This window comes from Carcharodon carcharias, chromosome 2 (assembly GCF_017639515.1).
Source record: "Carcharodon carcharias isolate sCarCar2 chromosome 2, sCarCar2.pri, whole genome shotgun sequence".
Taxonomy (NCBI): Eukaryota; Metazoa; Chordata; class Chondrichthyes; order Lamniformes; family Lamnidae; genus Carcharodon; species Carcharodon carcharias.
In genome coordinates this window covers 214,268,332-214,294,114 of record NC_054468.1, presented here as the reverse complement: position 1 = coordinate 214,294,114, position 25,783 = coordinate 214,268,332, and the positions used below count along the sequence as shown (strand labels likewise).

Below are 25,783 nucleotides of genomic sequence, written 5' to 3'. Positions count from 1 at the left end.
GTGTACTTAAGCTAGGGATGGCTAGTAGCAAGAACGTGCTTTATTATTCATTTGTGGTTTTATTTTACTTGACAACAACCTTCTGCCAAACCCACGGGCAATGGCAATACAAAGCATCATGGACAGAGGAAAAGGTATGTTTTAGGGGCTCAAGTTTCATTGTCGTGTAAGTGTACTGTTGGTGGTGATGTGTAGGCAAGTTGTAGCTTACATTTTAAAATGGAGAAAGGCTTAAGGGTTTTCAGTTAAGCTTCTGAACCCTGTAAATAAATGGTCACAAGACATAGCATCACTAAAATAATCAGTCAACATATTTTTGGAAGGGTAGGGAAGTGTGAAACTTTAGAATATAACCCATTTGTGCTGCTTTCTTTTACTGTCAACCATCTAGCATAGTAAGCAAAATTGTAGCTAATGCAAAAACCCCAGCTTTAATTCAGGATGAGTGCAGAGGCAGGCATATGAAATCAGAAAGAATAAGCAAAATATAAGAAAGATATTGCTTAACCCAAAGTCATCTTGATAACCTTAATTTAAACTTATAATTTTGCACAATGCAGACAAAATGTCAATAACATTGATAAAGTACTTTTGCAGTACAGGATTCAGACAATTTCAAGACATATGTAAGATAATTTCAGGTGCATTAATATTGGATATTATCTGCTTTGTACAGAAAGGATTGGTTTCATAATTTACATTGAACTAGCATTTCACATAGCACAACATTTGAATATGTTTCACACAGTGGATAAATTGAAGGAGGACGAGTTAGGCAAGATGCCCAAAGGCACAGTCAAATAGATAAGAGGCTATGGAGTGGAAGTAATGGTGATGGTTTTACACTGATAGTGTAATGGACAGGATACAGGACACAGAACATCCAATAGACTGGAGTCAAAAGAGCAGAAGGTGGATGCTGAAAACAAGACTGAAGGTTTCAAAAATAAGGTGCACTGTAGAGATGTAAAGAATTGAAGTTGAAATGAGGATTGTGAAAGTCCATGGGTTGCAGCTAAAGGAGCCAGCTGAGATCAGATAATGTGCGTATTCAACTTTGTGCGGAATGAGATATAGGTCACAAAATACTAAATGAATTAACCCCACAGCTTTAGGTACAGTAGAATATTTTGAGATGTTTACAAATCATTTCTATCCATATGAGCAACTAGAGCTTTTCAAAACCAGTGCCATGCACCACGGTTTCATCAAAATTCATAACAAATTGTGGAATCCAAATAACAAAATTAGTGAAACAATTATATGACAGTTCTCAGTAATTTCTTTGTTTTGCTGCTTTGTGCCTCCTTAAGGTTGTATACATAATATATATTCTGTTTTAATCCTAATGTTGTATGATACAAATATTTCTACAAAATGACTGGACTATAATAATTGTACCATTGGCTTAATTTGAAATTAGTGAATATGGCATGTTGGCCTTCATTGTGAGAGAACTTGAGTACAGGATCAAGGATGTCTTTTTGCAGTTATATAGGGCATTGGTGAAACCACATCTGGAGTATTGTGTGCAGTTTTGGTCTCCTTATCTAAGAAAGGATATACTTGCCTTGGAGGGAGTGCAGCAAAGGTTCACCAGATTGATTCCTGGGATGGCAGGATTGTCATATGAGGAGAGATTGGGTTGACTAGGCCTGTATTCGCTGGAGTTTAGAAGAATGAGAGGGGATCTTACTGAAACATATAAAATTCTGACAGAGCTGAGCTGACTGGATGCAGGAATGATGTTTCCTCTAGCTGGGGGTCTAGAACAAGGGGCCACAGTCTCAGAGTACGGGATAGGCCATTTGGAACTGAGATGTGGAGAAACTTCTTCACTCAGAGGGTGGTGAACCTGTGGAATTCTCCATCACAGAAGGCCGTGGAGGCCAAGTCACTGAATATATTTAAGAAGGAAATAGATAGATTTCTAGACTCTAAAGGTGTCAAGGGGTATGGGGGGAGAGTGGGAGTATGGCATAGAGATAGAGTATCAGCCATGGTCATATTCAACGGGGGAGCAGGCTTGAAGGGTCAAATGACCTACTCCTGCTCCTATTTTCTATGTTTCTATGTTTTCTCCTGCTCCCTTCATTGAGCAATGTCCTCCTTTATATATTTTGGTTTTTCAAGTGATAACGTTAATGAAACCCCTGTTAAAAGCTGTAAACTAGTGGGCATGGCATTGTAATGCAGTGCCTTCAATCATGGCAGTGCCTACCTCCTCACCCTCCCCCATGCTTGTTGAGCGGTGCCCCTTATACTATATATAACCAATTGTCTCCTCTAATGGAGAGATGCCTATGGTCCTTTGTGGACTATGCTTAATTACCTCAATGCCAATACCACTTTTTACAGGCTGCTGTTGTAGGAAATAGCTTTGTGCCTGGGATTCTTCATACAATGAGTTATTGATTACAACCATAATTTGTGGAGAGACACTGAGTTGCTGCCTGGCATTTCATTATAATCATCTTTAGCTGCTTATAAATCTCCCAGAACCAGAAACATTGGCACATATCTGGCATGTTTCTGAAATCTTTATCAATACAAGGAAAACTATTCAATTATTTTTCTACAATTAGCTTTCATTGATAGTTGGTGCACAGCCTCAAGATATCATAAATGAATTTTAAAAGAAATTCTAAATCAAAATACTGCAGATGCTAGAAATCTGAAATAAAAAGAGAAAATGCTGTAAATACTCAGCTGGTCTGGCAGCATCTGTGGAGAGAGAAACAAAGTTAACGTTTCAGGTTGATGTCAGAATGAAAGGACATTGATCTGAAACATTAACTCCATTTCTCTCTTCACACATGCTGCCTGATTTGCTGAGTATTTGCAGCATTTTTTGTTTTCATATAAAAAATAAATGCCTTCATAAACAAAAGATAGAAATGTTATGTTTTTGTAATAATAGTTTGATTCATATATTTTTTAATTTTCTCACTTTCTCAATGACATTAAACCATCAGCTACTACATAAGCCCAAGTTCTTGGATCCAGCCGACATCCAAAATATTACGTTATTGACCAATATTACTCAAATGTGGTATAAATTTCTGAGACCAATGCTTAGGGAGAGATATCCAGGCTCTGTTGGAAACCAAGCTGTGCGCCAGGTGAGTAAAGATAGCCTGTAAAACTATGAAGTTCATTACAGTTTAATTTACCCTAAGCTTAGTGTCAGAATGCTGCAACTTATCTTGCATAAACTTGACTTGTATTTAATCCCTTAAATATAGGAGATTGAGGGGTAATTTAATTGAGGTACTTAAAATGGTAAAAGGATTCAAAAAGGAAAATACAGAAATATTTCCTCTTGTGGGGGAATCAAGAACAAGGAGGGCATTATCTTAAAATTAGAGCCAAGCTATTTAGGGAGGAAATCAGGAAGCATATTTTCAGCCAAAAGATGGTGGAACTCTGGTATTCTGCCACTGAAAGGGCTCTGAATGCTGGAATAATTGGAGATTTCAAGATTAATATCGATGCACTTTTGTTAGGTCAGGATATGATCTCAGTTGAGCAAATAAAATTGAGATATAGGTAAGCCATCATCTACTTAAATGGTAAAGCAGGCTTGAAGGTCTGAAAGATCTCCCATTTCTGTGTTCCTCCCAGAATTGGAGGCCTTCTTGTTCCACAGTAGAACTCCACGCAATGGTGCTACATTAAGTAGTAGTAAGATCACGAATCCAAACACATTAGTAATCATTGTGAGATCACAGTTCATTAGCTGATAAAAGCCAAAGGAAGGAATCATCAGAGTGGAATTATTCATTTACGTTTTATTCATATATTAGGAAGAGGTCAATCTGAATATGTAAAACTTGCAGGATTTCTATCCAATAGCAAAATGTTCTCTGGAATTTAAAAAATGTGTACTTGAGTTTAAAATAAATATATATACTAATGAGAATAGACGAGGAAAATCACGGATACTGTGATTCAAAGAGTAATTGATCTTCTCTGCCATCTGCCTAGGTGACATGTTGACTCTGAGCACCTTGAGCAGACTGCAGCTATATGCTCTTTTCCAGTTTGATTCTGTTCCCTAGTCAGCCTGCAGTAGGTACAGATTAAATACTCCTAGTCAGTCTAGCTGATCTGGTGGAAGGGTCTAAGAGTGGGAAGAGTGTGCTACTACAATTACAAAATGTTATTAAAATAATATTAATCAAAAATAATTTATTTTCCATCATTCAACCATTTTCAAAGCATTCTTCATACAGTGGGTTATTGATTACAACCATACTTTGTGGTGAGACATTGAGTTGATTCAACTTTTCCAAGACAAATCCATCTATTGTCTCCCTGTTCTGTGAACTGAAGTCAGGGAATGTGACATCTCCTAAACCTCTGCAAATGCTGCTCTGAGTTGCAAAAGGCAGCTGACAGAGGCATTAAAGTAGCCGAAGGATAAATCCTCCTTCAATTTTGCTTTCATCCCATCAGTCCTTGCCCTTAGGTTGGCACCTTCATAGTGCTAAACATGTATGGTGGAATTAAACCATCACCAGAATGCTACCAGGGCTCCAGGGTTTAAAAGCATGAAGAAAGATTAAATAAACTAGGCTTGCAATCCCTGGAATACAGAAGGTTAAAAGATGATTTGATTGAAGTTTCTAAGATTTTGTAGGAATTTACAGGATCATTAGAAAGAAACTTCTTCTGCTGGTGGGCAAGTCTAGCACAAGGGGACTTAATCTTCACATCAGAGCAGGACCTTTTAGGAGAGAAGTTAACAAACAAACTTTCACACAAAGGGTGGTTGAAATGTGGAACTCTCTTCTGTAAAAAGCAACAGATCTCAGTTTAATTAATTGTAAATCTGAGATCAATAGATTTTTGCTTGCCAAGGTTATTGATATGGACCCAAGAGAGGCAAACAGAATTAGAATAAAGAATAGTTATTGTAATGAATAGAAGAATATGTTCACAAGCTGAATTGCCTACTCCTGTCCTATATTCCAATATGTCACTGAGCCTTAAGAAAACAACTCAAATGAAACTTCAAATTAAGATGCTTTTTAACTAGTAGTTTTTCAGCTGCTGTGAAAATTAAGCCTTGCAAAATTGTTTTTCTATAGCACATCATAAATCAATTAGATGAACTCCAGGCTGGCTGGGTAACTGAAGAGGACACTTTCCAGGAAGCAATACCCTATGGAACAGTCACATTTTCAAATATCATCAGTACCCTAAATCCCTCAGCTAAACGAAGGCTGGTGCTGGCTTGTCACCATGACTCAAAATACTATAACAAGTGGTGGTACAGTAGAGCGTACGTGGGTGCCACTGATTCTGCTGTACCATGTGCCATGATGTTGGAACTGGTTCGTGCACTGGACAAACTGTTACTAGAGATGAAGGTATTGCTTAACGTATGATACATTACATCACAGGCATTGTAAATAATTAATCTGGTAAATTATTACATAAAATTCTTTGACATCTCAAGCTTGCATCAAGGAGACAGTGTTAAGGTGTCAACTTAAACATTATTGTAATAATTGTATGTTGTAAGTTAGAAAACATTCACATTTTAAAGCCATTTACATTAAAAAATGAACTTTTCTTCTGCATTTTCACATTCCCTACTAGGAAGTATTCATGTGAAGGAACTTAATATATTGACATTTCAGAATTCACATTGGTATTGGTGCAGCTTGACAGAAGCCATAGAAAAACTTGCTGCTGCTAATGATTAAACTAGTACAATATTTTGGGAGAAGGGGATTTCAAATTTGGTTGCCTTTCCTACGGTGTCCCACAGATATGCCTAGCTATCCCGTGCATTAATTCAGCCTATTAACATCATGGCCTGTCACAGCAAGATGCTAAACAGCTGATGAATAGACACACAAAAGTATACCAGCACGCCTCGTCAATTAAAAAGTTTTGCTATTTGTAGTAATTTAACATCTGTATTAAAATAATATGTCATAATTCCGACCAGATATTAATCCTGTACTGAAACTACCCACTAATGCCTTTATTAGTAAAATATTAACAAATATATGATCAATGCAACCTAAATAATTGAAGTAAGACTATAACATGATGTACTGATTTACTTTATGAGGAATATTATTGGACAAATGTATGGGGATAAGGGTATTGTAGAAACTCCAGGGCTCACTGAGTTAGAGAATCATGGGCCAGAAATTTACGCGGAGGTGGACGCTCCTGGCTGCCCAGGTGAAATGACGGGATTGAGCCTCTGCACCAGGTTGGGTTGCCCCAGTTTGCTCCTGGTTGGCTCAAGATGAGACTTCCACCCTCTTCTGGAGGAAATCTCACCTCCATGAGCAGCTAGCCTCCACTGAGACTACAAGCAGTCTTCTGCTGGGGTGTCCAGCAGGTTCCGGCAAGGTGGGGAGGTGGATGGCTGAGTTTGGGAGGGCAGGGGTGGGAAATAATGGCGATGGGGGAGTACCATAATGGTGGGGGGGTGTGGGGGTGCAGGTCTCCCTCAGGGATAGTATGCCAAAAAGAAGTTCCAGGTCAGTACCACTCGCTGCATAAAAATATTCTTCCTCACATCTCTTTTGCATCTCTTACCCACAACATTTAATCTGTGTCCCCCAGTCTTTGCACCATCAACTAATGAGAACAGCTTTTTGCTGTCCACCTTATCTAAACCTGTCGTAATAATGTACACTCTATTGAATCTCCCCTCAATCTCCTTTGTTCCAAGGGGAACAAGTCCAGCATCTCCAATCTAATCTTACAGCTAAATTCCCTCATCCCGGAACTAGCTTGGTAAATCTCCTCCACATCATCTCATGGACCCTCACATCCTTCCTAAAGTCTGGTGAACAGAACTGGATGCAATACTCCAGTCGTGGGCTAACTAGAGCTTGATAAAGATTCAGCATAGCTTCCCTATGTTTGCACTCAATGCTTCTTTTTATGAAGCCCAAGATCCCATATGCTTTGCTAACTACGCTCTCAATGTATCCTGGCCCCGACAAAGATTTGTGCACATGCACCCCCAGATCCCTCTATTCCTGTACACTCTTTAGAACTGTGCCATTAAGGCTATATTACTTCTCCCTATCCATTCTGCCAAAGTGCATCACCTCTCACGTCTTTGTACTAAATTGCATCTGTCACTTGTCTACAGTTTAAATTGGTAACATTATGAAAACAGTGATACAAATAGATAGGCCCACTTTATAATAGCATCTGTAACAGTACATTCCAAAGTGCTATGATGATTAACAGGCTAGCCCAGACTGGCGCATTATTTTTCCTACATCTTTGCTTCAACACTTAACTGAGTTTTAATGTTTGAAAATGTCCCAGCCCCCAGAAATATAATATATTTAGTCAGCAATCTGGATATTCCAATTTTAGTATGCGTAAAGGTTTACACTTAAATTATTTCCCTTTCGTTTAGACTATTAGTGATAGACCAGATCTTACCCTGCAGCTCATTTTTTTTGATGGCCAAGAAGCAATTGAAAATTGGTCTGAGATTGACTCACTATATGGTTCTCGACATTTGGCAAAGAAGATGGAGATGGTGCGACATCCACCAGGTGCCAGTGATACCAACCAGCTGCATGCAATGGTAAATACTGACTTTTGAAACAAAAAAATACAAGATATAGTTATCATGTTAGTAGACAAGATATATTTCATGAAAATATTGAAGAAAAACCGTGCAGCTTTTGTCAATCATAGACAAAAGATTAAAGTTCATAAAGATCCAATAAATCTATTTTCTAAGTGTGTTAATGGCTTTGTGAAATTAGATACATTTTAATGGCATTATTCGTTAATGACAGTTGAGACCTGGTTAATGTCGATATGAGATCAGGATACCTGGTTAATGATGAGGAGTGTTGTAGTGTCCAGTTAAGTTAGATAGTATGGAGTGCTTGAATAATAGCTTGGTAAGATTTGAGTGTCCAGTTAATGGTTAGGTCAGATTGGAATGCCTGGTCAATGGCTAAGTTGGACTGATTGATTAATGATAGTTTAAGATTGCAGTGCCATGGTGTGAGGTTGAAGTTGCTTGATTTAATGGTAGTGCAAGATTGGAGTACCTGCATTACAAGTATTAAGAGGCTGGGATGTCTGTTTAATGGCAGTGTGAGGTTGCAGTACCTGTAATATTATTTTTATTAAAGACCTGGATGTGTGGTATGGGCATAATCTGCAAATTTGTAATCTGAGCAAATGTAAGAACTGTAGACAATGGTTGTTTGCTTTGAGGGATCGTAATGTGTTGTGGGATTGGGCTCATGACTGGCAAGTGATGTTAAACTTGGATAAGTGCAGTGTTGTGCATTTAGGCAGGGTGAAAGTTTAACATTTGTACATCCTTCAGAGAAAAAGGTGGAGCGAAAAGCAATTTCAGCATCCTACTACAGGCATCTTTAAAGGTACGTAAGCAATTCTGCCAAATTATAGCTTCAGCAAATAGGGTAAAGGGGCACATTCATAGGACAATTGAGTAGAAGACAAGGCATATTCTCAGCCTCCTCCTGAGATACACAACATCACAAATGTCAGTCTTCAGCCAATTTGACTCACTCCACATGATATTAAGAAATGGCTGAAGGCACTGGATACTGCAAAGGCTATGGGCCCTGACAACATTCCGACAATAGTACTGAAGATTTGTGCCCAAGAACTAGCTGCACCCCCAGCCAAGCTGTTCTAGTATAGCTACAGCACGGGCATTTATCTGGCAACGTGGAAAATTATAAGGTATATCCTGATATATCCAAGGTACATCCTGTCCACAACAAGCAGGACAATTCCAACCTGGCTAATTACCCACCCCATCAGTCTACACTTGATGATCAGCAAAGTTATGGAAGCAGTCATCAACAGTGCTATCAAGCAGCACTTCCTCAGCAATAACCTGCTCACCGACGCTCAGTTTGGGTTTGCCAGTACCACTCAGCACCTGAACTTATTACAGCCTTGGTCCAAACATGGACAAAAGAACTAAACTCCAGAGATTAGATGAGAGTGACTGTCCTTGACAACAAGGCAGCACCAAAGAGCCCTAGCAAAACTGAAGTCAATGGGATTCAGAGGAAAGTGCTCTACTGGTTAGAGTCACACCTAGCACAAAGGAAGATGGTTGTGGTTATTGGAGGTCTATCATCTCAGTCCCAGAACATCATTGCAGAAATTCCTCAGGGTAGTTTCCTAGGCCCAACCATCTACAGCTGCTTCATCAATAACCTTTCCTCCATCGTAAGGTTAGGTGGGGATGTTCGCTGGTGATTTCACAATGCACAGCAGCATTCGTGACTCCTTAGATACTGAAGCAGTCCACGTCCTTTTGCAGCAAAACCAGGTCAACATTCAGGCTTGGGCTGACAAGTGGCAAGTAACATTCGGGCCACATAAGTGCCAGGCAATGACCATCTCCAACAAGAGAGAATCTAACCATCATCCCTTGATATTCAATGTCATTACCATCACTGAATACGCCACTATAAACATTCTGGGGGTTACTGTTGACCAGAAACTGAACTGGACAGCTATATAAATAATGTGGCTACAAGACCAGGTCAGAGGCTGGGAATTCTGTGGCAAATAATTCACCTCCTGACTCCCCAAAGCCTGTCCACCATCTACAAGGGACAAGTCAGGAGTGTGATGGAATACTTTCCACCTGCCTGGACAAGTGCAGCTCCGACAACACTCAAGAAACTTAACACACTCCAGGACAAGCAGCCCATATGACTGGCACCTCATCCATCACCTTAAACATTTACTCCCTCTATCACTGATGTATAATGGCAGCAGCGTGTACCATCTACAAGATTCACTGCGGCAACCCACCAAGGCTCCTTTGACAGCATCTTCTAAGCCCGCGACCTCTATCATCTAGAAGGTGAAGGGCTGCAGAAGCATGGGAACACCATCAGCTGCAAGTCACCCTCCAAGCTAAACACCATCCTGACTTGGCACTATATCGCCGTTCCTTCACTGGTGCTGGATCAAATCCTGGAACTCCCTTCCTAACAGTGTGTGGGTGTATCTACATCACGTGGACTGCTTTTGATTGCCATGGTGGGTCAGAGAAAAATTTCCCAGATTTTTCTCTCCCAAAATTGGCCTGGCTTTTTATCTGGTTTTTCACCTGTCCCAAGAGATCACATGTTTTTGGGCGGGGTGGGGTGCGTATACATTGGCCAACACAATGTGGTGCAATTGTGTGGAACAGGCTGGGTGGACCAGAGGATCTTTACCTGTTGTCACTGTTCATGTGTTGGTATTATTGGCACAAGGTTGGAACTGTAATTTTGCATTTTGTCTGTGTTGCTTTGTAAGTGAACTGAAGGCATATAAATCCCATTTTCATGAATGTCAGGAAATATTCCTTTGCCTTATGTTACTCCTGCTTGTGTGTTTTACTAAAGTATATGTTAGCAAAGGTCATCTGGGAATTTCTTTAAGAGTATTATTAGAAAAACGGTTAGAGAAAAACATGCTGAACTGGATTTTATGGTCCTCCATCGGGCGTGTTTTTGGCAAATGGGCACATAAAATATGAAGGGTGGGTAATCTATTGCCTTCCTGCCCACTCCAACCCTTTTCCCATTGTATAGGGTGTGGGTAAGGTACCCTCCAGCCTGCCTACCCTTAGACCTTTTGAGGCCCTTGTGGCCAATTAAGGACCTCAGTCTGCTTCCACCACCACAATACACTGAGCAGTGGAAGGCAGTAGCTAATCCCTCCCCGCCCAAAAAATGCTGGACTCACCTTGTCCAGTGTCCATGACACTTCTTCATGGGCCTTCTTGCAGTCCCAGCAGCACCCGTTATTCTCTTCTGGCATTGCTAGGACTGCAAGAACCAGCCAATCAGATTGGCTGACAGCTCTCGAGGGTGAGACTTTCTTCCACTGAGAGGGGATATTCAACTCTCAGCTTGTTAAGGCCACCACAGTGTATTATCAGTCGGTTTAGAGAAAGGGATACACAGATCTGTTTACTTATATTAAAATTCCTTTTTAATGGTAGTGCATGTATTGTAAAACTGAATGCTATTGGGTGGTGTTTTCTAAATGATTTTAACTTTAAAACAAAGTGTTTATTTGAGGAATCCCACACTAATTTAATTTAACTTAAAGCTGCTTATCTTTGGTAAAAAGGTAGGAAATGGTGTTCCACAAGAGTCAGTGCTGGGACCACTGTTGTTCACAATATACATAAACAATTTGGTCTTGAGAGTCAGAAGTACACTTTCAAAATTTGCAGACATCTTAAGTGGAGTGGTGGAGGGTGTCTGTGGAATTTACAGTCAATACAGAGGATTGCAAGTCATTACAGGAAGTCATGAATAAATTTGCAGAATGGGTGTGTTATTGGCAATGAACTTCAAGATAGATAGGAGCAAGGAGGCCACATACTCCTGAGAAAACAACTGCATAAATGAGATAGAAGAACAGCGGTCTGGGGGTTCGGATACACAAATCACCAGAAGTGGCGACATAGCTTAATTCAGCTATTTAAAAAAAGCTAAAAAGTACTGGGTTTCTAGAGGGATAAAATTAAAATGCAGAGAAGTCATGTAAACAAACAAGTTTCAAATGTTCTATTTTAGGAAAGATGAGGACGAAACAATTTTCTAGCCCAGAAACATTTTAGTGATGGAGTTTGTATCAAATGGGGATCCCTTTATTAATTCTACAAGATCTATTTGGTAGTCATTGGGAGTTGAGGTAATTGATTAACTTGTTGATTTGCTAATATTCTAATTTGACAAACTGCTTACATTCCTCTCAGGACCTATTTATATTATTGGATTTAATTGGTGGATCAAATCCAAGATTTCCAAGTTATTTTCCAAATACAGCTCGATGGCATAAACGACTACAGCTAATAGGTAACCAAAATTAACTGGAATTATCTTCAGTCTGTGCAACAAATTCCGTTCCCTAGCAGCTGACTCCATTCCTCTCCCTGGCAATTGTCTGAGGCTGAACCAGACTGTTCACAACTTGGCATCATTTTTGACCCCGAAATGAACTTCCAATCACATATCTGCACCATCCCATATTTCCATCTCCATATCATCCAACTGTGCCCCTGCCTCCACTCATCTGCCAACAAAACCTCATCCATGCCCTTGTTAGCTCTAAACTTGTCTATGCCAATACAATACAGTTAAGCTGGCCTCCCTTCTTCCACCCTGTGTAAACTTGAGCTTATCCAAAACTCTGCTAAACATGCCCTATCTCATATCATGTATCACCCCTGTGCTCGCTGACCTACATTGGTTCCTGGTTAAGCCACACCTCAATTTTAAAATTATCATCCTTGTTTTCAAATTTCTCCATGGTCACACCCCTCCCTATCTCTGTAACGTCCTGTCCTTTTGGTCTATAATCCTTAAGAGATTTCTTCTCTCCTCTAATTCTGCCTTGAGTATCCCTGATTTTAATTACTCCACCAAAGGTGGTAGTTCCTTCAGTGGCTAAGGCACTAAGTTCTGGAATCCCCTCCTTAAGCCTCTCTTTCTTCCTTAAGATACTCCTTAAAACCTACCTCTTTGAGCAAGCTTTTGGCCATCTGCTCTAATATCTCCTTTTGTGGCTTGGTGTCAAATTTTGCTTGATAATATTCCTGTGAAGTTCCTTGGAAATGTTTTACTACAGAAAGGTGCTATATAAATACAAGTTGTTTTTGTTATTGCTAATGGAAAGTCAGCTGACAAATATTTGGACTAAGAGTAAGACAGAAGCTTCTAGGGTAGGATATGAATAAGTTGAGCTGTTATGACTGGATGTGGTGCTGTCAAAGGACAAGGGGCAAACTTAAATATGGGAAATATGGAAGATGTAGATACTTGTATTAAACAGAGCTTTCTCACTGAAGATTAAATAATCAGGAGAGTAATTAATTGTCCAGATCCAATGCAATCTGTGGGCTAAAAGTTCCAAAAGTGACTTATGACCACAGAAGATTTCAACATGTAGGATGTAAAAACACTACTACAGCTTAAGCTAGACCTCAAATGGCTCCTAAGGAGATGACTGTTGATTGTATAATTGCAAAGCTTGAGTGGCAGCTGCTTGGATAAGCAATTTCATATATTTAAAAATCCTTGCATTAAATTATTAAATTTGGTTGTCATGCCACACATAACACATGAGAAACTAAGGCTAAAAATTAAGCCAGGGAAGGAAAAGATAACAGATTTTCTTGATAATTCATGGTATGAACCAATAGTAAGTTGATGCATGAATGGGCAACACTGAGTAAACTGAAAATTGGGTTGATACAAAAAAATGAGCAAATTCAAAGAATGGATTCAACCACTTGTTCCTTCCTTCAGGATTTTTAAAAGTAATTTCCCAGCTCTGAGATGATGGCCATTGCAATTTCAAACAAGCCTTAAATCTGACGTAGGAATAGTGAAAACAAAGCGGAAACTAACTTATAGGACAGCATGTACCCAGAGTATGAACCTAGTTATTCCACAAACCAGTAGATGGTTCACTCCCATACACTTACCTGAAATATAATATTGTAATCATTCTTGTAGATCATTCCTGCTCCAACATCATAGTAGGCATATCTCTCGAGTATGATTTCACTTGGATAAAGCAGCAGTGCATTGATATTTGGAGAAATCACACTGAGCCATCTATAAAATGTAATTAAACCAACTTGCTTAATGTTGTCCAACAGAACGACGTCTGCATCGGCTGGGAGTACTAAATGACCATCCCAATGAGGTGAAATATTTCTGGACCAAAATGGGAGCAGGGCATATTGACGATGACCATACACCATTTTTGCAAAGAGGTATCTTTTAGCATGCCACAGTAAGGCAGGAAGTTTTTCTCCTCTCATGTGTAACAAAATCACAGATTTGTTTATATAGATTATATTTATATAGATCTGAGTTTTATAAATAGAGGTTTTCAATACAAATGCCAGGAAGTTATGATGAACCTGTGTAAAACATTGGTTTGGCCTCAACTGGGGTATTGTGAGCAATTCTGAAAACCTTTATGAAAGATGTGAAGGCGTTAAAGAGGATGCAGAGAAGATGCACATGCATGGTTCTAATGAGGAACTTCAGTTTCGTGACTAGAGTGACTACCTTGCTTTTGTACTTTGCCTATACTTATGAAGCAGTGGAGTGGGACTAACTGGATAGCTCTATCAGAGCCAAACCATGGGCTGAATGACCTTTCTCTGTTGTAAGATTCTAGAATACTTCCCAATTGTTTTTTACATTGATTCTCTTTGTCATATAGCTAGAATTGTCTTTATAATATCTATCTATGTTACATATCTAGATTAATTGCTTACAGCCTATGCACAATGCAGTGTTTTTATCCTTTACTTTCCTGACTTAGTTTAAAATTAAAGAAAATATAGATTAGAGAAGCTGTGGTTGTTCTCCTTGGAGAGGAGAAGATTATGAAGAGATTTGTTAAAGGAATTCAAAATCATGAGAGGTTGGGACAGAGTTGACAGGGAGAAACTTTTCCTGTTGGCAGAAGGATCTAGAACCAGCAGTCACTGATTTATGGTATGATGGAACAACACCTCATCTTCCGACTAGGCACTTTACAGCCTTCCGGACTGAATATTGAATTCAACAACTTTAGGTCTTGAGCTCCCTCCTCCATCCCCACCCCCTTTCTGTTTCCCCCTTCCTTTTGTTTTTTCCAATAAATTATATAGATTTTTCTTTTCCCACCTATTTCCATTATTTTAAAATATTTTTAAATCTTTTATGCTCTCCCCACCCCCACTAGAGCTACACCTTGAGTGCCCTACCATCCATTCTTAATTAGCACATTCGTTTAGATAATATCACCAACTTTAACACCTATGTGTTCTTTTGTTCTGTTGTTTGTGACATCTTTTGATGATCTGCTTCTATCACTGCTTGTTTGTCCCTAAAACCACACCAAACCCCTCCACTTCTCTCTCTCTTCCCCCACCCAAAGCCCCCCCCACCCCAACCACCCCCCCCCCCACACCTTAAACCAGCTTATATTTCACCCCTTTCTTGAACTCACTCAAGTTCTGTCGAAGGGTCATGAGTACTCGAAACGTCAACTCTTTTCTTCTCCGCCGATGCTGCCAGACCAGCTGAGTTTTTCCAGGTAATTCTGTTTTTGTATTGATTTATGGTGATTGGCAAAAGAAACAACAGCGACGTGAGGAAAATCTTTTTTATGCAGTGAGTAGTTAGGGTCTGGGATACATTTCCTGAGATTATGATGGAACCAAATTTAATCAAGGCCATCAAAAGAGAATTGGATAATTATCTGAAGTGAAAAATTTGAAGGGCAACAGAAAGATATAAAATCAATGCAGGTGGAGATTTCATTTTGCGATTTTTGTAACAAATTGGTTAATGCATTGGATAAAATTCTTGCTTTAATGAAAAATTGTTAGTCCATTTAAAATAACAATACAATAGTGAAATGAAAGTTTCATCAGCATACAGTGGAATCTCTCTCGTAGCCAGGGCTGCAAAAAGCAATTCCAGATTTGTATGTATTTCATCCCAATGCTGGCTCCACTGTTCTGCTGTGACTGATGTATTCCGAGGCAGGTGAAGGCATTCTCCTAGGTCATTTTGAATTTTAACTTTTACAAAAGACACTTTCTGTTTAATGTTTTTTTTGCTGCACAGAAGGTAAAAATGGATTTTAAGGCCATAAAAGAAAGTGATCAGCAGCATTTTTCATATTCAATAAAAACATTATCTTTTTTTAAGGAAAAGGAAGAGCAGATTGGGTGCTGGAATACATCAACAAAGTCCTTGTAGTTTTATGTGAAGAGAAGCTGAACCCAGATGGTATTTTTGTCTGTCCCTTCCAAAATAACATCCTCAAAGCAGATGAAAACATGAAGGAAATTTCCCAACTTCATCAATATTGTTCAGAGAGGGAAGCGCCAATGGGAAAAGTACAAGATGAACCAAATGACGATGTTCTTATTTACCTTTCCAGTTGGCCATTTTGAGTGGTATTGGCATTGGTCTGCAAATCTGCTTGTTTGTCCAAAACGTCTTTTGGGGAAAGATTTCCTAGATGCAGCAAAACCAGAAACCTAGGCGGAATCGTTTCAGATTTGCACTAAGTGCGGTAGCGGGCATTCCCAGGAAACAAGCAGTTTCAATGGCGAGTGGGCTCTCATTCACCCACCATGCCATCACCTTGCTGCTTCCAGCCCCCGACTGCTGTAAAGAAGACATGGCAAAATGACTGCAGCCCCCAGGTTCAATGACATATCCCTTGAGCACCTTTTGGACGCAGTGGAGGCTCGCTGTGATGTCCTCTACCCCCACTCTGGCTGCAGGATGGGCAGCAACCTCACTAATCCGGCTTGGGAGGCGGTGGCAGCGGTGGTCAATGTCAATGCCCTTCAAAAGAAGACAGCCACTCAGTGCTGCAAGAGGATGAATGATCCCCTCTGTTCTGCTGGGGTAAATCGCTCCTTTCATCACTCTCAACTCACAAACCCATCACACGTCCACAAGATCCTTACTCACTGCTGGTTCAAGGGACATCACCATTCACTCTCTCACACACACCTTCATTTGTCCTCATCCCGTCCACGGGACCACTCACCACCCACACGTGCCAGGTATACTTATCATCTGGCTTGGCAGGCATCCTGCTGAAACTCTCTCCAACTCTATTCATGCAGGACAAGTTGGCACACAACAGGAGGGAGAAGTTGCAGACCAGTGGAGGAATACCTGAAATCAAGGTCCTCACGGACGTTGAAAATGGAGCCATCCAGCTGGCCGTCGAGGATCTGGACCGTTCCTGCGCTGACGTCAAGGCCGGAGGTGCTCTACCAAGTGAGAATCCAGCAGTGCAACACCCATCAGACAACCATGCTGTGAGTGATATGTTCCATTTCACAGGCCACTGCAATGCACTAATTATCTCCCCCTGCTTCCGTAGGCACACCTGGTAAACAGTCGATGGAGCCCACGTCTCAGGGGCCTCCAATCAAGCCCTGAGGAAACCTCTGAAGAGGAATCTGGAGGCACCCTTTTTAAAGTCCTGTCACAGCGCTCACCCACACCCTCCACCAGCGCACAGACACACAACTTGGTTGGACCTAGCTTTACAGTAGCCTCAGGATCACAATCTGGTGAGCACATCACACTGTCTGATTTGCAGCAGGCAGCGGCGGCACACAGAGGACTGCTGGAGGCCAGAAATTTGCTAAGTCCGAGTCAGATGATGAGTCTCTGGACTTGGTCATGTCACAGTTGCTGGAGCTGCAAAGGCAAGCTTGAGAACATCAGGAAGGGATGTCCTCTGCATTCCTCAGATTGCAAAGCATGATGGAGGAGTCCGTTCATCTTCAGGCTGAGGTGATAGCACCAGCATGCCAAGGCACTGAGGTCAACACTGGTAGGATGACAGCTGCCAAGTAGGCCTTGGTCCAGGACATCGCTCCTGCACTGCTGCGCGGGCTCAACGCTATCGCTGACACTATGTTGGCCTACAACAGTGTGTAGGTGAGAGGGGTGCTGGGCAGCTCGATTTCACTCCAGCTGCACCTTCTCCTTAAGGAGTCAGCCAGGAGCCTTTGGGCAACCATAGGGTGGAGGATCAGCAAGTGCACCCCTGAGGCCATTCATCCAGATGACTCTGGGAGTGTCTGGCCCATCCAAATCCCATCTTCCTGTGACATCAGCAGCTCCACAGGCCGAGGCACACAGCAGGACCCCGAAAGCAGGCCAGGGCCCCCTAAGTCTCGGCCCTCCAGAGGACGCCCACCAAAGTCATCATAGACAGGGTGTAGCAGTCTGTAGGCTGCCTCCACCTCTGCTGTGGATGGCTGGAAACACCAAGACATAGCTGGAGGATTAGGAAAGTTAAGATGTAACTCTTTCGAGTACAAACACATTTCCATCTGTTTCAGATGAAGTTACATTGGTTCATAGTTTGCCATTGTGAGATTTGAACTCTTGATCTTGGGGTTACAAACCCAGTACCATAACCACTTGGCTATTTAGGCCAAGCCCATAGTTGCACAGCCTGGGCAATGTTAATCACTTGTACATACTGTTCACTATTGTCAACAAACTCCCAAGAATGCCTCTCTGCCTATGGCTCCTTGTTCTGATGAGCAATGTTCATGTCACTCAGATGTGAAACCTTTCTGCACAAGATAAAGGCAGGTGTCTCAGTCTAGGGCCTCTTCCTTGTGCTTTGTGCAGCCTTCAGACCAAAATGATGGTCTGTCCTCACACTCCCTGGACACATTACTGATGCCTGCACCTTGATGGTGCTTGTCATTGCTGCTAGAATGTTGTCAGCAGGTGTCACAGAGTTCTGACATTCTCTCTGTGTGCTGTCAGCACCTTTAAGTTGGGGCTGGCCCCCATCTCTTCAGCATCTGTGACCAGTGACACTGTGGTCCTGAAGGGGTCAGGTGCTGAAGGCAGACAAAAGATCAGATGCTTTTAAAGTTTCATGGCTGCATCTCTATGATACGACCCTGATCACAGAGCGCCAGCGTGCTGCCCACGGCCAGACAGGAGACAGACATTCTCAGAGGTTATGTGAAGATCTATGGAGTGTCCTTGCTGCATGTCGTCATCATCCTCCACAAATCTAGCAGCTATGAGGGCCTCCCGAGAACGCCTGCCTCGTCTTGCCAGTGCGAGGGCCTCATCCCTGTCATTGCTGCCTTTGAGGACCTCTTCACCCAAATCCCCATCAGTGTCCTCATTGGAGGAGACCTCCAACACTTCCATTTCCTCCTCAGCCAGCTCCTCTCCCCGTTGCAGCACCTGGTCGTAAAAGTTGCAGCAAACAATGACGATGCATGACACCCTCTGTGTACTATATTGCAGGGTTCCACCAGATTGGTCCAGGCACCAGATCCTCATTTTCAGCATCCTGATGGTCTGCTCCACCAAGCTGCAGGTTGCAGTATGAACCTCATTATACCTTTGCTCTGCTGCAGTCTGAGGCCGCTGCACAGGTATCATCAGCCACATCTTCTGCGGGTAGCCCTTGTCCCTGAGGAGACATCCCTGCAGCTTCTGTGGACCCCGGAAGGTGTCAGGGATCTGTGGCCAACTAAGAATGTAGGAGTCGTGGACACTCCCTGGAAACCATATGCAGATCGGCAGGATCTGTTTGTGGTGGTCGCACACCAGCTGCACGTTCAGCGAATAGAATCCCTTACAGTTGACATAGCAGATTACGTGTTGCAACGGAGTGCAGTCGATGGCACCCTGCACCTGCGGGGAGCCCGAGATCTGGGCAAATCCAATCGCTCTTGCATCCTGGCAGTCTTGGTCCTGGGCGAAATGCACAAAGTTGTGTGCCCTTGCAAAGATGGCATCCATGACCTCCTCGATGCATTTGTGAGTGGAGGCTGTGGTATCCCACAGGGGTCACCTGTGGAGCCCTGAAAGGAGCCACTGGTGTAGAAATTGAGTGTTGCAGTTACTCGCACGGCCACTGGCAGTGGATGTCCTCCATGTCCCTGTGGCGCCAAATCCTGCAGTAGCTGGCAGATGTGATGACCAGCTCCCTAGACATGCGTAATCTTCGGCGACATTGGTTCTTGGTCATCTCCAGGAATGAAAAGCTGTGTCTATAGGTCCTGGGTCTAGCTAGGTGCTATAGCTCGCTGTAGTTCTTCGGCGATGTCTGCAGGAGCCCCAGCAGCCCTCCTTCAGAGGGTGCTGCTCCTACCTCTGCGCAGCCAGGCACCTCACTCTCTTCTCAGTTGTCTTCCCTCTCTGTAAGCCACAAGGCATACAAATAGGTCACCATGCTCTATGATCCTGATGCACCCCTCTTGCAGGATGAAAGAGAGACATGCATGGGTTAGCATACGTGTTCTAAGAACCTGTATTGGTTAAGCCTGAAGGCCTCTTAACGCATCCCAGGGAGTGCTGGCCACCACTTGGATGGCCAGACATTAGGGCGCTGCATGGCTGCCCAAAACCCCACCCACCTCTGCCCCACTCCACCCGACCGATTGGCAGCAGCTGTGCCCATTGGACTGCTTGCTGGCTCTCAACAGTCTCCTAACCCGAGCTGCAAGACGGCACTATTAGCTTGAAGATGGGGAGACTGGTCCAAACCAGATGATGATACTGCAAGGGGCTGTGAGTGTCTCCACCAGTGACTGATCCACAATCAGCTTTAGCAAGTAGATTGTACAATATGCCCAGTCATCCAACTGTTCTGCAGTCCACTAAAATGCTCATTACTTTGCAGTCTGTGCCCAAGGGGTGAAAAGCTCTGGAGGACTTGGTGGTACTTTGATGCCTCTGCGTTGCTTGAGTGCGCAGAGAAGCTAGAGGCCCAACTCCAATCATATCAGTGTGGCTGCACCTAAACTGTCCCAGCTGCAGAGGAATGGTCACTTTATCCAAGGTCACCCTAATGCTTCTCTTGCCCACCTCCCTCTCCTACCCACCCCGCACGTGCTTGTGCATTACCTTCAACTGCAGGGCAGCTCTTGCTCCCTCGCAACACACCTCAACTGCAGGACAGCCCTTGCCCACCCACCCCAATGCAACTCAACCTTGAAGTCCAACAGGTGACCTGGGTCAGCGCTCCGCAACATTACTTTGTACTCACCTCTGAGTTCCCATCAAAGTGCAGCCCACCAAATGCATACCTTTTATATACTGTTGTGAAACACATCGGCATGCAATCACACCAGCATGTGCGGATGAGCCAGCAGGGGCAGGACAATTCTGGTGGCTGGGCTTATTATGATATGCAGATGTTTACAATGAGGTTCCTGACGTCCAGTGGCGGGAAATGCATTTTGGCAAAAGGATTACGGAAAAGCAATACTGATGTAATGGCACAGTTCTAAAGAATGTGCAATGACAGAGGGACCTGTGGATTCATGTGCATAGATCTTTATAGGTGGTAGGACGTATTGAGAGAGTAGTTATGAAAACATATGGGATCTTGGGCTTCATAAATAGAGTTATTGAGTACAAATGCAGAGAAGCTATGATCAACTTTGTAAAGCTCTGGTTAGCACACAACTAGAGCACTGACTCCAGTTCTGGTCACCACACTTTAGGGAGGATATGAGGGTCGTGAGAGGATAAAGAGAAGATTTACCAGAATGGTTCCAGGGTTGAGGGGTTTTAGCAACAAGGTTAGGTTGGAGAAGCTTGGAACAAAGGAAAGTGAGAGGAAATCTATGTGGGTGTACAAGATTATGACAGGTTTAGATAAGGTGGACAAAGAAAAGCTGTTTCCATTAGTTGATGGTACAAGGACTAGGGAACGTAGGTTAAAGGTTTTGAGCAAGTGATGCAGGGGAGAAGTGAGAAAGAGCTTTATTACGCAGCAAGTGGTAATGACCTGGAACTCGGTGCCCAAGAGGTTGGTGGAAACAGAGACAATCAATGACTTCAAAAGGAAATTGGAAGGACACATGCAGGAAATTGTACAAAAGAGCATACAATTGGCCCCTCAAGCCTGTCCCACTATTCAATAAGATCTTGGCTGATCTGCCCCAGCGCTCAACTCCGCTTTCGTGCCAGTTCCTTATAGCCCTCAACTCTCCGATATTTCAAAAATCTACCTCCTCTTTAAATACTTTCAGTGATCTAGCCTCCACAACTCTCCAGACATTCACTACACTCTGAGAGATGAAATTCCTTCGCATCACAGTTTTAAATGAGCATCCCCTTATTCTGTAACTATGTCCCCTAGTTTGAGATTTCCCCACTAGTGGAAACATCTTCTCAATATTTACCCTGTCAAGCCCCCTCAGAATCTTGTACATTTCAATAAAATCACCCCTCGTTCTTCTAAACTGTAATGAATAAAGGCCTAACCTGTTGGTTATTCTTGATAAGTGAACCCCTTCATCCCAGGAATCAGCCTAGTGAATCTCTTTTGAACTGCCTCCAATGCCAGTATATCCTTGCTTAAATATGGGGACCAAAACTGTACACAGTACTCCAGATGTGGCCTCACCAACACCCTGTACAGTTGTAACAAGACTTTCGTATTTTTAAACTCCAACCCCCTAGCAATACAGGTCAAAATTCCATTTGTCTTCTTAATTACTTGTTGCACCTGCACACCAACTTTTTGTGTTTCATGTACAAGAACACCCATATCCCTCTAGGCTGTACGTTTTTGGAGTCTCTCTCCATTTAAATAATAGTCTGCCTTTTGATTCTTCCTACCAAAGTGCATGAACTCACACTTTCCTACATTAAACTCCATCTGCCAAGTTTTTGCTCACTCACTCAACCTATCGATACCCCCTTGCAGATTCCTTATGTCCTCATCATAACATGCCTTCCCATCTATTTTTGTATCAGCAGCAAATTTGGATACATTACACTCTGCCCCCTCCTCCAAGTCATTAATATAGATAGTAAATAATTGGGGCCCTAGGAATGATCCTTGTGGCACTCCACTAGTTATATCTTTCCAACCTGAAAAAGACCCATTAATCCCAACTCTCTCTCTTCTGTTAACTAATCCTCAGTCCATGCCAATACATTACCCTCAATACCGTGAGCTCCTATCTTATACAATAACCTTTTATTTAGTACCTTATCGAATGCCTTCTGGAAATGCAAATACACTACATCTACTAGTTCCCCTTTATCAACGCTGCTTGCTATACCCTCAAAGGACTCTAGCAAATTTTTCAAACATGATTTCCCTTTCACAAAACCATGCTGACTCTGTTTGATTGTGTTAAGCTTTTCTAAGTGTCCTGCTACTTCTTCCTTAACAATGGGCTCTAGCATTTTCCAAATGACAGATAGTAGGCTGACTGGCCTATAGTTTATTGCTTTTTTTCTCCCTCCTTTCTTGAATAGGGGCGTCACATTAGAACTCACATCCAGTGAGTTCTGGAATATTTTGACCAATGCCTCCACTATCTCTGCAGCCACTTCCTTTAAAACCCTTGGATTAACTTCCTTTAAAACCCTTGGATGCAGGCTATCAGGTCCTGGTAACTTGTCTGCCTTTAGTCCCATTAGTTTGTCAAATACTTTGTCCCTCATGATAGAGACTGTTACAAGATCTTTCCTCCCGTTAGCTCTTTGCTTCTATCTAATAAGTAGATAGGTAGGAAAATATATTGTGAAGCGGACTTAAGGAGGTTGCAGAGAGATTTAGGTAGGTTGAGTGGTGGGCAAAAATCTAGCAGATGGAGTATAATGTAGGAAAATGTGAAATTGTTCACTTTGGCAGGAAGAATAAAAAAGCAGAGTATTACTTAAATGGAGAACGGCTGCAAAATTCTGAGATGCAGAGGGATCTAGGAGTTCTAGTGCACTAAAAAGCTAGTATGCAGGTACAGCAAGTAATTAAGAAGGCTAATGGAATGCTATCCTTTATTATGAGAGGAATTGATCATAAAAGTCAGGATGTTATGCTTCAGCTGTACAGGGCATTGGTGAGACCACATCTCGAATAATGTGTGCAGTTTTGGTCTCCTTATTTAAGGAATGATATAAATGTATTGGACGCAGTTCAGAGGAGGTTTACTAGATTGACACTTGGAATAAGTGGGTTGTCTTATGAGGAAAGATCAGACAGACTAGGCTTAGTTCCACTGGAGTTTAGAAGAATGAGGGGTGACTTGATTGAAGTACATAAAATCCTGAATGCTTTTTGCAAGGTAGACGTGGAAAGGATGTTTCCTCTTGTGTGTGAGTCCAGAACTCGGGGGCAATGTTTTAAAATTAAGGGTAGCCCTTTGGGATAAATTTTTTTCTCTCAGGGGGTTGTGCGACTTTGGAACTCTCTGCCTCTGAAGGCAGTGGAGGCAGGGTCATTGATATATTTTTAAGGTAGAGATAGATGGATTCTTGTTAGGCAAGGGATTCAAAGGTTATTGGAGGTAGATGGGAATGTGTAAATCGAAACACAAACAAATCATGATCTTATTGAATGGTGGAGCAGGCTCAAGGGACCGAATGGCCTATTTCTGCTTCTATTTCATATGTTCGTATGAAATAGACTTGCAAGGCTATAGGGATATAGCGAGGGAATGTGACTGACTGGATTGCTCTACACAGAGCCAGCATGGACACAATGTGCCAAATGGCCTCCTTCTGTGCCATAATAACGATGAATGAATGATGCAAAGTAATACATTTTGTATATCAGTACTGAATTAGTTAGGGATTGGTCTGCATTAAAAGGCCAGAAAATAACTAAATGGTAAGTGTGGCCCGAAGTAGGTCACATATTCATATTGGCCTTTATTATATTTCACAAATAATGCATCTTCAGAAGAAGACTGCCTCAAATGCAGTAAATGCCTTGTAGTAACATGTTGAAATTCAAACATCTTATGAGCAAAATACTATAGAATCTGATACTAAAAGGAATGAACTAAATATATATCAAGTAATTCTTCACTCTTTTACATTCCATAGATGTTCCTATCCTGCACATCATACCTTCGCCTTTCCCTCAAGTATGGCACAGAATGGAGGATAATGAGGACAATCTTGATCCATCAACAATTGATAACCTTAATAAAATATTGCAACTGTTTGTCTTGGAGTATCTCAGATTATGATATAGCCCTAGTGTGTATCAAATGGATGGTTTTAAGTCAAGTACTTTAAACTAAATGGATTTCAAAAGTACAATAGCAGACCCCCCTTCCTTAATGCAAGTGGGAAACTGTTATTTACCAAATTTGTTCACCCGGTTAATGTTTGTTAGGATTTAATGTGTTGAAGAATCAATAGATTATTGCTAACCAGTAGAAGCTTTATGGCATACATCCTCGGTAAACAATATCTGCTGGTATTATAGTTTTCTTGGTAATTTTGTTTCAGTATCTATTTGAACCTTTTCTGGTGACATGTATTAATTTAACTGCATCTAAATATATATGTGAACTGTAATTTTTAAGTTTAGCTATTGTAATGCATGCATTAAATAGTACAGTTGTACTACACACTTTGTGTTAGTGTAAATTGAATTATGACTTGAAAGGATCATCAGTTTAGTATCTTATCTTGGGAATTATATACCTGGATCATGTGATCCCACACAGCTGGTGTAATGCAGCAGATGAAGCATAACTTCAAATGGTGTGAAGTCAATTTTTTACAAGAACTGTGGAAATAAAAGTTTGGGACCAACATAAAAGTAAGGATGTCTGACAGTATCTATGGAGAGAGTTAACGTTTTGAGTCTGTATGACCCTTTGGGTCATTAACTCTGTTTCTCTCTCCATAGATGCTGTCAGACCTGCTGAGCTTTTCCAGCATTTTCTGTTTTTATTTCACATTTCCAGCATTCACAGTATTTTGCTTTTATAAAAGTAAGGATGTTATGCTTCAGTTATACAGGGCATTGGTGAGGCCACATCTCAAATAGTCTGTGCAGTTTTGGTCTCCTTATTTAAGGAATGATGTAAATACATTGGAGGTGGTTCAGAGGAGGTTTATTAGGTTGGCATCTGGAATGAGTGGGTTGTCTTATGAGGAAAGGTTAGACAGACTGGGCTTGTTTCCACTGGAGTTTAGAAGAGTGAGGGGTGACTTGATTGAAATGTATACGATCCTGAACGGTCTTGACAAGGTGAACCTGGAAAGGATGTTTCCTCTTGTATGTGAATCCAGAACTAGGGGGAACTGTTTCAGAATTAGGCGTAACTCTTTTAGGACAGAGATGAGGAGAATTTTTTTTCTCTCAGAGGGTAGTGTCACTTTGGAACTCTCTGCCTCCGAAGGTGGTGGAGGCAGGGGTCATGGAATATTTTTAAGACACAGGTAGATAGATTCTTGTTAGGCAAGGGAATCAAAGATTA

At 41.8% G+C, this 25,783-nt stretch overlaps 1 protein-coding gene across 3 annotated transcripts; it reads left to right on the top strand.

Moving 5' to 3' along the window:
- The first annotated feature begins 900 nt into the window (after positions 1-900).
- On the top strand, positions 901-25,128 carry LOC121271890 (glutaminyl-peptide cyclotransferase). Of its 3 annotated transcripts, none has more exons than XM_041178155.1 (7): positions 901-951; positions 2,976-3,122; positions 5,094-5,375; positions 7,409-7,582; positions 11,768-11,867; positions 13,676-13,792; positions 24,393-25,128. In XM_041178155.1, the coding sequence occupies exons 2-7, from the start codon at positions 3,048-3,050 to the stop codon at positions 24,536-24,538; spliced, it is 894 nt and encodes a 297-aa protein (XP_041034089.1). In that variant the 5' UTR covers positions 901-951; positions 2,976-3,047; the 3' UTR covers positions 24,539-25,128. The 3 variants fall into 3 exon arrangements, with proteins under 3 accessions (XP_041034089.1, XP_041034088.1, XP_041034090.1); XM_041178154.1 differs by having other exon boundaries at positions 921-1,043; XM_041178156.1 differs by lacking the exon at positions 901-951 and adding an exon at positions 1,071-1,115.
- The last annotated feature ends 655 nt before the right edge of the window (positions 25,129-25,783 follow it).